The sequence below is a fragment of the Jatropha curcas genome, unplaced genomic scaffold (assembly GCF_041381405.1).
Source record: "Jatropha curcas cultivar XTBG-Jc1 unplaced genomic scaffold, XTBG_Jcur_1.0 HiC_scaffold_125_pilon, whole genome shotgun sequence".
NCBI lineage: Eukaryota > Viridiplantae > Streptophyta > Magnoliopsida > Malpighiales > Euphorbiaceae > Jatropha > Jatropha curcas.
In genome coordinates, this window is record NW_028322370.1 from 33,079 (window position 1) to 45,609 (window position 12,531).

Consider the following 12,531-nt stretch of genomic DNA (forward strand, 5'->3'; position numbering starts at 1 on the left):
CTGCAAATGCTTATAAAACCAGTCAACTATTTCTGATAAAGCTATAGCAGAAATCCTCATTGCGGGATTTACTGGACAACTTAAAGGTTGGTGGGATACCACCTTACTGACCAACAACATGAAGAAATCTTAAATTCAATAAAAGTGGATGAGGACGAAAACCCTATATTTGATGAAAATGGTGAAGTAATTCAGGATGCTGTGTCATCTTTAATCTCACTATCTCATACATTTATTGGTGATCCGTCTCACATAAAAGAAAAAATGCAGAATTATTAAGTAATCTTAAATGTAGAATTTAGGTGATTTTCAAACTTATAAAACAACTTTTCTCACTCGATTAATGTTAAGGGAAGACTCTAATCAAAGCTTTTGGAAAGAAAAGTTTTTAGCTGGATTACCTTATTTTTTAGGAGAAAAAGTTAGAAACAATATTAAACAACAATTTGGACAACCTATTCCTTATAATAAATTAACATATGGACAGTTAATTAGTATAATTCAAAAGGAAGGTTTACAAATTTGTCAGGACTTAAAACTTCAAAAAAGATTAAAATATGAAATGCAAAAAACTAAACGAGAATTAGGATCATTTTGTAAGCAATTTGATTACAGTCTCACAACGAACCAACGATGTGATGGTCAATGTTCTAAAATAACTAAACCTAAAAAATATTATAGAAATAAATACTTTAAAAAACAATATAGGTCTACGCCTAGTCAAGATAAATTTTATAGTAAAAAGAGAACAACCTTCTTATAAAAACAAAAGTAAACAACCTTCTAAATCTACAACTAAAAATTCTTATAAAAATTTGACTTGTTACAATTGTGGTAAAAAGGACATACATCTAAATTTTGTAAATTTAATAAAAGATTACATGAATTAAATTTGGAAGAAATGTTTTAAATAAAATTTATGAATTATTATTGATTCGGATTCTTCGGAATCTGAGACTAATGAAGTGAAAATCAAATTGATGAATTAGGAACTACTACAAGTTCTTCCAGTTCATCAAAATTTTCTTTAAATATGTTATCTAAAGATCAAAGTAATTTATTAACAGTAGTTAATGGAATTGAAGATCAAGAAACTAGAGCTAAACTTCTTAAGAAACTCATAAAAAGTTTTGAAGACGAAGATGACATAAAAAATATTACTCCTAAAATTCAGTCTAATACTTATGATTTAACTACCATATTAAATAAAATAAACCTAAAAAGGTCGATGCGGATGAATCTACTAAAGAATTATATAAAGAAATTAAGATGCTAAAAAATGAAGTAAAAGAATTAAAAACCCAACTTCAACAAAACTCTAAAAAAATAAAAAAACTAGAATCCCAACTTATTTCTAGTTCTTCCTCAGAAGAAGATGAACCAGATAATTTAAAAATAAATGAATTAGATGAAGATGTAGATTGTAATTTTCTCAATTTATTACAAGAAATTACTTCACGAAAATATTTAGTAAAAATAAACATTCAAATAAATGATTTTGTGATAGATGCAATTGCACTCTTTGACACAGGTGCAGATTTAAACTGTATAAAATCTGATCTAGTTCCTAAAAGATATTGGTTAAAAACTAGTGAAAAATTAAGTACAGCCAACAAATCTAAACTTGAAATTATAGGAAAAACAGATGCAATAATCATAGATCAAGCCTTAGAAATACACACAGTATTTTTACTTTCACCCCAGATAAATTATATGGTAATATTAGGCACTCCATTTATAAATCTCATCACACCATATTCAGTTAAAGAGGATTGTATTAAATTTAAAATAAAAAATTGCAAAGCTCAATTGGAATTTACGGAAAAACCTAAAAAGAAACAATTAAATTTACTAAAAGCTCATTCTATTAAAATGTTAGAAATAAATTCTTTAATCAAATCTAAAGAAGAAAACTTAAAAGATTTGCAAAATAATGCATGTTTAAATAGAATTAAAAACCAATTAAATTCTGATGATATCCAAAATAAAATCTCAACTCTAAAAAATTTTATGGAAAACAAATTATGTGCTGACCATCCAAATGCTTTTTGGAATCGTAAACAACACATAGTGGACTTACCATATGAAAAAGATTTTGATGAAAAAACCATTAAAACTAAAGCTAGACCAATTCAGATGAGTCCTGAATTGATTGACCATTGTAAAAATGAAATTCAAGATTTACTTAATAAAAAATTAATTTCTAAATCTCGAAGTCCATGGTCTTGTGCAGCTTTTTATGTGAATAAAACGCTGAATAGAACTGGTGCTCCTAGATTTAATCATTTTTATGAAGTAATCTTGAATTTCATTTTTACAATGGTCAATCAATTCAGGACTCATCTGAATTGGTCTAGCTTTAGTTTTAATGGTTTTTTCATCAAAATCTTTTTCATATGGTAAGTCCACTATGTGTTGTTTACGATTCCAAAAAGCATTTGGATGGTCAGCACATAATTTGTTTTCCATAAAATTTTTTAGAGTTGAGATTTTATTTTGGATATCATCAGAATTTAATTGGTTTTTAATTCTATTTAAACATGCATTATTTTGCAAATCTTTTAAGTTTTCTTCTTTAGATTTGATTAAAGAATTTATTTCTAACATTTTAATAGAATGAGCTTTTAGTAAATTTAATTGTTTCTTTTTAGGTTTTTCCGTAAATTCCAATTGAGCTTTGCAATTTTTTATTTTAAATTTAATACAATCCTCTTTAACTGAATATGGTGTGATGAGATTTATAAATGGAGTGCCTAATATTACCATATAATTTATCTGGGGTGAAAGTAAAAATACTGTGTGTATTTCTAAGGCTTGATCTATGATTATTGCATCTGTTTTTCCTATAATTTCAAGTTTAGATTTGTTGGCTGTACTTAATTTTTCACTAGTTTTTAACCAATATCTTTTAGGAACTAGATCAGATTTTATACAGTTTAAATCTGCACCTGTGTCAAAGAGTGCAATTGCATCTATCACAAAATCATTTATTTGAATGTTTATTTTTACTAAATATTTTCGTGAAGTAATTTCTTGTAATAAATTGAGAAAATTACAATCTACATCTTCATCTAATTCATTTATTTTTAAATTATTATCTGGTTCATCTTCTTCTGAGGAAGAACTAGAAATAAGTTGGGATTCTAGTTTTTTTATTTTTTTAGAGTTTTGTTGAAGTTGGGTTTTTAGTCTTGTACTTCAGTTTTTAGCATCTTAATTTCTTTATATAATTCTGTAGTAGATTCATCCGCATCGACCTTTTTAGGTTATTTTTATTTAATATGTTAGTTAAATCATAAGTATTAGACTGAATTTTAGGAGTAATATTTTTTTATGTCATCTTCGTCTTCAAAACTTTTTATGAGTTTTTTAAGAAGTTTAGCTCTAGTTTCTTGATCTTCAATTCCATTAACTACTGTTAATAAATTACTTTGATCTTTAGATAACATATTTAAAGAAATTTTGATGAACTGGAAGAACTTGTAGTAGTTCCTAATTCATTCAATTTGATTTTCACTGCATTAGTCTCAGATTCCGAAGAATCCGAATCAATATATAATTCATAAATTTTATTTAAAACATTTTCTTCCAAATTTAATTCATGTAATCTTTTATTAAATTTACAAAATTTAGATGTATGTCCTTTTTTACCACAATTGTAACAAGTCAAATTTTTATAAGAATTTTTAGTTGTAGATTTAGAAGGTTGTTTACTTTTGTTTTTATAAGAAGGTGTTGTTCTCTTTTACTATAAAATTTATCTTGACTAGGCGTAGACCTATATTGTTTTTTAAAGTATTTATTTCTATAATATTTTTTAGGTTTAGTTATTTTAGAACATTGACCATCACATCGTTGGTTCGTTGGGAGACTGTAATCAAATTGCTTACAAAATGATCCTAATTCTCGTTTAGTTTTTTGCATTTCATATTTTAATCTTTTTTGAAGTTTTAAGTCCTGACAAATTTGTAAACCTTCCTTTTGAATTATACTAATTAACTGCCCATATGTTAATTTATTATAAGGAATAGGTTGGCCAAATTGTTGTTTAATATTGTTTCTAACTTTTTCTCCTAAAAAATAAGGTAATCCAGCTAAAAACTTTTCTTTCCAAAAGCTTTGATTAGAGTCTTCCCTTAACATTAATCGAGTGAGAAAAGTTGTTTTATAAGTTTGAAAATCACCTAAATTTCTACATTTAAGATTACTTAATAATTCTGCATTTTTATCTTTTATGTGAGACGGATCACCAATAAAATGTAATGAGATAGTGAGAATTAAAGATGACACAGCATCCTGAATTACTTTACCATTTTCATCAAATATAGGGTTTTCGTCCTCATCCACTTTTATTGAATTTAAGATTTCTTCATGTTGTTGGTCAGTAAGGTGATAATCCCACCAACCTTTAAGTTGTCCAGTAAATCCCGCAATGAGGATTTCTGCTATAGCTTTATCAGAAATAGTTGACTGGGTTTTATAAGCATTTGCAGCCATTGTCATTTGTTGCAAAATACTTAATATATTATATTCACTTAGACTATCTATGTTCCATTCATAGATTGTGGAAGCATTATATTTAAATTGAGATATAGTATTAGGTTTATCAATTATACCTAGGTCTGGTGCCCTACTCACTATTTCTCTATGATGATTTATAGGATTTAATTCAAATTGCTTAATATCTTCTGAGTCAGGTTCACTAACATCAGAGTTGGTGTTTTCTTCAATTATATTTATATTTCTTGATGCTGATGATGGAGTAGTATCCTGGGCTACATGTTGGGTAGTCGCAGATCGAACTTGAATTTTACTTAATTGATCTTTTAATTGATTTACAAATTCTTTTTTACTTGATTGGGAAATTTGAAAAGGTTTAAACATATGAGATTGTACTTTTTCTTTACCTTTTACCGTTTCATTGACAATTGGATTATTTTCCAATAAGTGTTCAATTCTTTTTAATTGTGTATTTAAACAAATTAAACTTGCATTACTAAAATTATTTTGTTCGATTATTTTTTTATTTACATCATTATCTTGAGCAGTTTTGTATGGGGCACAAGTAATTTCATTATCATGATGTTTTAATTTACTAATTGTCTTAGGTGGAAAATCACTCTTTATTGTTTGATCATTTACTACAAATTCTGGTCTCTTATCTCTAATAGTTATTGGGTTTAGACTTTTTTCAAATTTATTTTCTTTAATTAAATTATACCAATCAAAGAATTTAATTTCAGTTTGGTTATTTAATTTATATTCTAAATATTCAGATTTTAATTCTTCAAAAGTATATGTTTTTAATATCTTTTTCATTTTTAATAAATTTTTTGTTTTAGATATTTCTTTTATTAAATTCTTTTCAATATTTTCTTTACTAAGAACATTTAATTCTCTGTCTATTGCACTAACATTTTCAGTTATAGCTGAAGCTGTGGGTGATTCTGGAGATGAATTTACCAAATTAGATTGTTGATTAACATAGTTATCTACAGGATTATAAACAGCCTGTGGTATAGAAGAACTATAATCAACTCCTTTCATTTTATTTAAATTAGGTATATCTGAAGTAGAATACCTAGGTTTTACTAAAGTTTGAATAATTGGTTTAGGTTCAGATTCTTTATATTTTGCATAAATAACAGAAGGTATAGAAGAACTAGGTTTATCATTTTCATCTGTAGTTACAGAGGAAGATGACCCTGTAAACCTCATACTATGACTTCTATTAAATTTTAATGTAACCTTACCATCTTCAAACTGTTCAATTTTTTATAACTTGACATTTGGTCTAATTGGTTCTAATATAGGAGGAGGTACAACCCCTTCCAAAATCCATTCATCGGGAAGTGTGATGTCTTTCCATTGAATGGTTTTAGGTATTACAGTGTTTGTTTTAGTTAAATCTGTTTGAAGAAAACGTGTTTCACCAATTTTAGGTTGTAACTTATATTTAGTTCCAAAAGCTGAGTTCATTGCTTTATAATGAATTTTATAAATCAAAGCTATAGGAATTGATCCTTGCTTCATCTTATAATTATGGGTTTTAATTTCTAGAACTATACTTTCTAAAATATTTAAATCATTTAATGAGACAGTCATATCCGGATAGACCTCAAAAGAGATCGGTCCTTCACTTAAGCTAGTCTCAACTGATCCTAATAAAGAATCTTGAAAATTTAAAAATCTAGCATCTCTTATCACAGCAAGAATACTAGTATTTAATCCTTCTCTGGTTAAAGGTTTTATTCCAACTTGAATTAATCCTATATGAATATATTTATATTTTTTACTTTTATGATGTTGCAAAGTTTTAGAAGACAAAAGAGTTATACGTTCAAAAGGTTTACTTAATTGGAAATCTCTTTCTTCTGTTTTAATTACATAATCTGTTTTAAATAAATTAAATTTAGAAATTTTATAAATTTGTTCTTTATCAACTTTAGGAATTTCCCATTCATCAATAGCTTTACTAAAATCCTGTAAAATTAATTCATTTCTATTTATTACCCTTTTAATTTCGGAGTTATCTGAGTCTTCAGATCTATTACTACTAGCCGATCTACATAATAAAGGATCCATTTTATTAGATAACATAGATTTTAATGACAGTGGTTCTGTTATGATATCTCAAGAACTCGGCCAGGTTATACCCTTCAACTGCCCTACCAATCGGGACTTACACACGGGTTCAAAAATAGGCCACTTACTGTATCTGATATCTCAGTTGAACCATATCAAGACAACCTATGATATATTATAAATTGGAGTCTATATATCTATATATATATATATATATATATATAGTTCAGTGCATTCTCTTTCTTCAACATTATATTTTCTTTTTTTAGAAAATTTGAAGTTTTTTCCTCATTTTCCTGTATTTTGATTGGCCAACTTAATTAATCTGTTTAATTTAATATTTAGTATAATACTGATAATTGTTGATAATTTATAACGTTTGAAACCTAATCTAATCTAATCATCTAACCTAATCCAATTAAAAACCTTAACTTTTAAATCTAGATAGATTCATGTAAATTGCACATGTTATTGTATATAATGTCTACCTCTTTCATCATTACATATTATGGTAAGTTCTCTTTCTTTTCTGGACATCAGTTGATACTTCTTTCAAAAGTTGCACCCTTCTTCATAGGATATATGGGAAGATCTTACAGCTTGATCATGGTTATTGGAGCGGGACAATTATTGGATTTGCGGCACGCTTAGGCAACATACACAATTTGAGGGAAGGTTCTTAATATCACTGATTTTATCACTATGGCTTATGAGTTATGCAATGTAATATTTGATTTATAATTATGGTTCCCTGCAAAAGCATAATTTCTGCTTTGAGAAAGATTATATATGAAGAAGGCATGCGAGGTTTGTATAGTTCAGTGTAAAATCTAAAAATTGGACCTAGCTTTTAATCGATTTTGAATGTCTTTTACTTTGCTTGGGCCATTTTGCAACAAGTGTTTGGAAGACTTGAACCAATTGATGGTTCTCAAATCTCTTTGCAAATTTTTCTTGTTTTTTTTGAAGATATTACATAAAGAAAATAAATGTTGCGGTGGGATCTAGGTGATGCTTACAAGGTTTTTGATAAAATGTGGAGGAGAAATCTTTGTTTGAATTTATCAGCTTGATTTCACAGTTGCTTCATTGTCCGATTTCATAAGTTCCTCCTACTTCAAATTTCAATTTTATTTGTGTGGTTATATTTGTGATTCAAACTTAATAATTGATGTGATTCCAGAAGAGGAATGGAAAGTCAAAAGAGAGAAAGAAATTGGTTAAATGGAATTAAATAGGAATAAACATCAATTTGGTCCCTGAATTTATTTAGCGATATCAAAAAGGTTAGATTTGACATTTTGGATCAATTTAATCCTTGAATTTATGTAAAATATCTGATTTCACTTTTTATGTCAATTTAACCCCTAGACTTATTTAAATGATTAAAAAAATAATATTTGATACTTTGAGTCAATTTAAGCTCTAATTCATTATTGTATTTATAATGTGAAAATCATTATGATTAAAAAAATCATATTTGACATTTTGAGTCAATTTAGTCTCTAATTCTTCATTGTATTTAAAACGTAAAAATCATTATATAGACATTTATTCAAACTGTAGTTGGAATCAAGCTGAATAATTTATTAAAAAAATTAATTAATTATAAAATGTAGAAAAATGATATATGAAGTATGTTGTATCTCTTTTTTACCTTGATTAATAGTTTTGAATTTATAAATATGTATTAATTTGAACATTTTAAATTTAACCTTTATTACTGGATTATTGATTTATGAAACCTATGCATCTTTCATGTTGAATAAATTAAAGTTATAATGCATGTTTATATTATAAATTTTAAATTTATATCCATAAGTGTTAAAAAAGTTAAATTAAATTTCTTAGTGTAGAAAAAAAAGGGATAAAAAGTCCATCATGTTAAATTAAATTAATTATTAATTTATTAAAATCAAAACAAGTTCAAAGGTTAAATTGGCCTAAAAAGTGAAATCGGATCTTTTTAATCATTTTATATAAATCTAAAAGCTAAATTGACTCAAAAAGTCAAATCTGACCTTTTTCATCTTGCTAAACAAGTATAGTAACCAAATTGACCTTTATTCCAATTAAATAAGATATAGAAAAAAAAAAGTGGAAAGTCAAAAGAGAGGAAGATATTGATTAAATAGAATTAAATAAGTTAAAGAAGTAAGTGAGATCAATTTCAAGCAAATGGGATCAATAATGACCATTTAAATAGTTTTAAAATTTAAATTAACATCTTTAACTACTTAATATGACTTTTAAAATTGAACCATATCTATTGACCAATAAAATTTAATTGCATTAAAAAGTTAGAGACTGAATTCAACAAATTTGATTTGCTGTACTACTCTGGCTTTTTTTTTTTTTTTTTTTTGCCTTTTCCATCTCTTCCAACAAAAAAAGTTGTTAAATTAATAACAAAGCATAGAATTTCGATTTTAGATTCCATTATTATTCAAGAAGCACAACGGAACGAAACTAGCTAAACACAAATCCATATACTTACTCATTTCATGATTGGACTTTACTTAACATTTATAGGGATATATGGGCTCTATAAAATAAAGCTTAAACCACTAAACTAGCCATCAGAAATATCATTTATGATATTATAGACATTTACAATTTTATTAATAGTCTTGCTCACGAGTATTACAATTGTACGTCTTCGAAAAAATACAGATTTTTTTAAATAAGATTTTTTAAATATCTATGGTTATATTTATTTTAAAATATTGAATAATAAATTATATAAATAAAGCCAAATAATAATACAATTCAATAATAATAATTATTTAAATAATTCAGTAACACCCGAAGCGCGGAATTACGACTAGTATTATATTACAGGTGGAGTCAATATTTAAAATTCTCTGTAATTATTTTACCTTCAAATATATATATATATTGCAATAAATCATAAAGTTGAGGATATTTTAAATTATTAAACCCAATAATAACAATATGAGATTTTAAGTAAAAACTACTAAAGCCAATACACATGGATAGATAGTTAAGAACTAAATTGCATTATCATTAGAAAATTCAGACAATAAAATTATTAATACTCAAATACTAATAATGCCTATGCCATTAAAATCCTAGAAACCGTTACAAGTTTAGAATATTTTATAATTTACAAATGATTGATTAACTCCAGCCAAAAGCAAAATCAATCGGGTGAATGAGGCCACTTGCTCAAATATCAAATATGCAATGAAAGCGACCCACTATATATATATATATATATATATATATATATATATATATATATATATATATATATATATATATATTCTTTAATTGTTATAATTAATTAATTAATTAATTAATTTACTTTTAATAATTTTATATATACATTTTATGACTATAAATATGGGCATTGGTGCCATGGCACAACTCAGGCTACCCAACAATAATATATTCCACATTTTATATTCTGAAGCTTCCCTCACAAAAGAGATTTTAGAAAAAATGAGCGATAAAGAAGAAGCAGCAGTACAAACAGAAATTGAAATGTGGAAATATATATTTGGGTTTAGCAATATTGCAGTGGTTAAGTGTGCTTTTGAGCTTGGAATAGCCAATGCTATTGAAAACCATCAAGGACCCATCACGCTAACTGATCTATCATCCGCCATTGGATGTAACCCATCTTCTCTGTATCGCATCATGCGGTTCTTAGTCCATCGCAATATTTTCAACGAGCAACTCACCGCCGACGGTACCAAAGGCTATATACAGACACCTCTCTCTCGCCGGTTACTTGGTCCCGGGGAGAACAACATGGCGGCTTTTGTTTTAATGGAGAGCAGTCCGGTTATGCTGGCACCATGGCATTTTCTAAGTTCTCATGTGAGACTAAATGGGCCTACGCCGTTTGATGCAGCTCACGGCGACCATCTGTGGAAATATACAGCAGCAAACCCTGGTCATAGCAATCTATTCAATGATGCAATGGCTTGTAATGCTAGAAATATGGTGTCTAGCATGGTTGAAGGGTGTATAGAGGTATTCGATGGGTTAAAAACTTTGGTAGATGTTGGTGGAGGAAAAGGGACTGCTTTAAGCACATTGGTTAAGCTTTGTCCTTGGATTCAAGGCATTAACTTTGATCTTCCTCATGTTGTGGATGTTGCAGAAGAATGCGATGGTGTTAAGCACGTTGGTGGTGACATGTTTCAAAGTGTTCCGAAGGCTGATGCTGCGTTTCTCATGGTCAGTTTTTATATGGTTTTTTTTTTTTCCTCGAATCTCTGAAACTGTTATAGTAATTAGTATAGTAGTAAGCATTTGCAACCTTCAATTAACAAACTAAAATCAGAGTCATCTACTGCTTTTGAGACAATTGCCTACCAAATTTGCTGAGCATCTGACGCCATCAATATACTATCCATTTGGTGGTTTTTTATCCAGGAAAAAACTTAACAAATATTCAATTAACAAATATTCTTGTGACTATTTCTTCCTTATTCCTTTTAATTAATATATCTATGTTCCAATTGGATGACATTTAACCTAATTTCACTAATAAATTGCAGTGGGTTCTTCACGATTGGAATGATGATGAATGTATCCATATCTTGAAGAAGTGCAAGGAAGCTATTCCAAAGGAAAATGGGAAGGTGATAATTGTTGAAGTTGTGGTTGATGAAGCAAAAGACGACAAGCTTGAGTTTGTGAGGTTGGCGTTGGACATGGTGATGATGGCTCATACTACTACAGGTAAAGAGAGGACATCTAAGGAATGGGAATATGTTCTTAAGGAGGCTGGCTTTAGCCGTCATACTATAAAGTCCATAGCAACTCTTCAATCTGTCATTGAGGCCTTTCCTTGAATATGATTTATTAAAGCCAATTAGTGCTTGTAATTTTTTTTTTTTTCTATCTTAATTTGCTCTGGTTATGGATTTCTCAAGACAGTTTGTGTTATTGTTGTGCCATGTACTCAACCCATTTTCACCTGAATAACATTTAAATATCTGGCTTTGATGTTATATTCAATATTTCTTTTTATCTATGAGTTAATTGTTTATTATACTTACATTGAAATTTTTTTTTTTAAATAATCATTTTATTGTTAACAATAATGAATTTTTTATTATGTATAATATTATTTAAAATTATTTCTAGTTATAGGATTGTTAAAATAAATATTGATAGTTTCTGTATGAACTCATCGAGTTAGTTTGCATGAGAATCGTTTTGGAATATTAAGACCGTTTAGAGTAACTATTGATATAATGTAACAAATATCGGAAACCTCACATGGCATGTTAATCATTGCAAGCTAGCTAACAAATTGGTTAGTGATAACGTCTTAGTATTGCTTGACCCAAACTTAAAAAATAAATTTTGTTGGCTCAAGGGTCAAATTCTAATCTCGAAATTTTGATGATTAAAACAAAATAAATAAATTTAAATTATATTATTTGTGCTAATATTATTTTATGCAGAATTTTTATGGAAAGAAAACGAATAAGGCAAGTCCTACATAGTGTGTGAAGATATCCGAAGACCCTAGTAGTTAAGTTTTTAGGATACATTGTAGGATAGAGAGAAAATTCATCTATAAGCACAAAAACTAATCTTTCTCTCATCAAAAATATTTTTCGGAAATTAGATTCTTCAAAAATAAATTCTTTTTTTGTTTTCGAAAATCCTTTAAAAGAAATCAAAATGATTCAATTAACTAAAATTAAAGAGATTATGTCTCTAATGATTTTGGTAATAAATCATATGCTTTCTTTTTCGGAAATTCTCTTTGAAGATCTAAAGAATTTTAATTTATTCTCTTACATAAAATGAAGGAAGATCTTATCTTTTCGTTTTAGTAAGTAGTATCTTTTCGAAAAATATCTCTTAAAATTGCTTTCGAAAATCTTTATACTTGAGGAAAGAAAGATTGTCTCCTATTTTCTTACCAAAAGGATAAAATAAATTTTTGGTAACTAA

The 12,531-nt window shown here is 27.5% G+C and overlaps 1 protein-coding gene across 1 annotated transcript; it reads left to right on the top strand.

Moving 5' to 3' along the window:
* Positions 1-9,984: 9,984 nt before the first annotated feature.
* On the top strand, positions 9,985-11,573 carry LOC149492082 (acetylserotonin O-methyltransferase-like). The gene is made up of 2 exons (XM_089716887.1): positions 9,985-10,794; positions 11,118-11,573. The coding sequence occupies exons 1-2, from the start codon at positions 10,051-10,053 to the stop codon at positions 11,412-11,414; spliced, it is 1,041 nt and encodes a 346-aa protein (XP_089573013.1). The 5' UTR covers positions 9,985-10,050; the 3' UTR covers positions 11,415-11,573.
* The last annotated feature ends 958 nt before the right edge of the window (positions 11,574-12,531 follow it).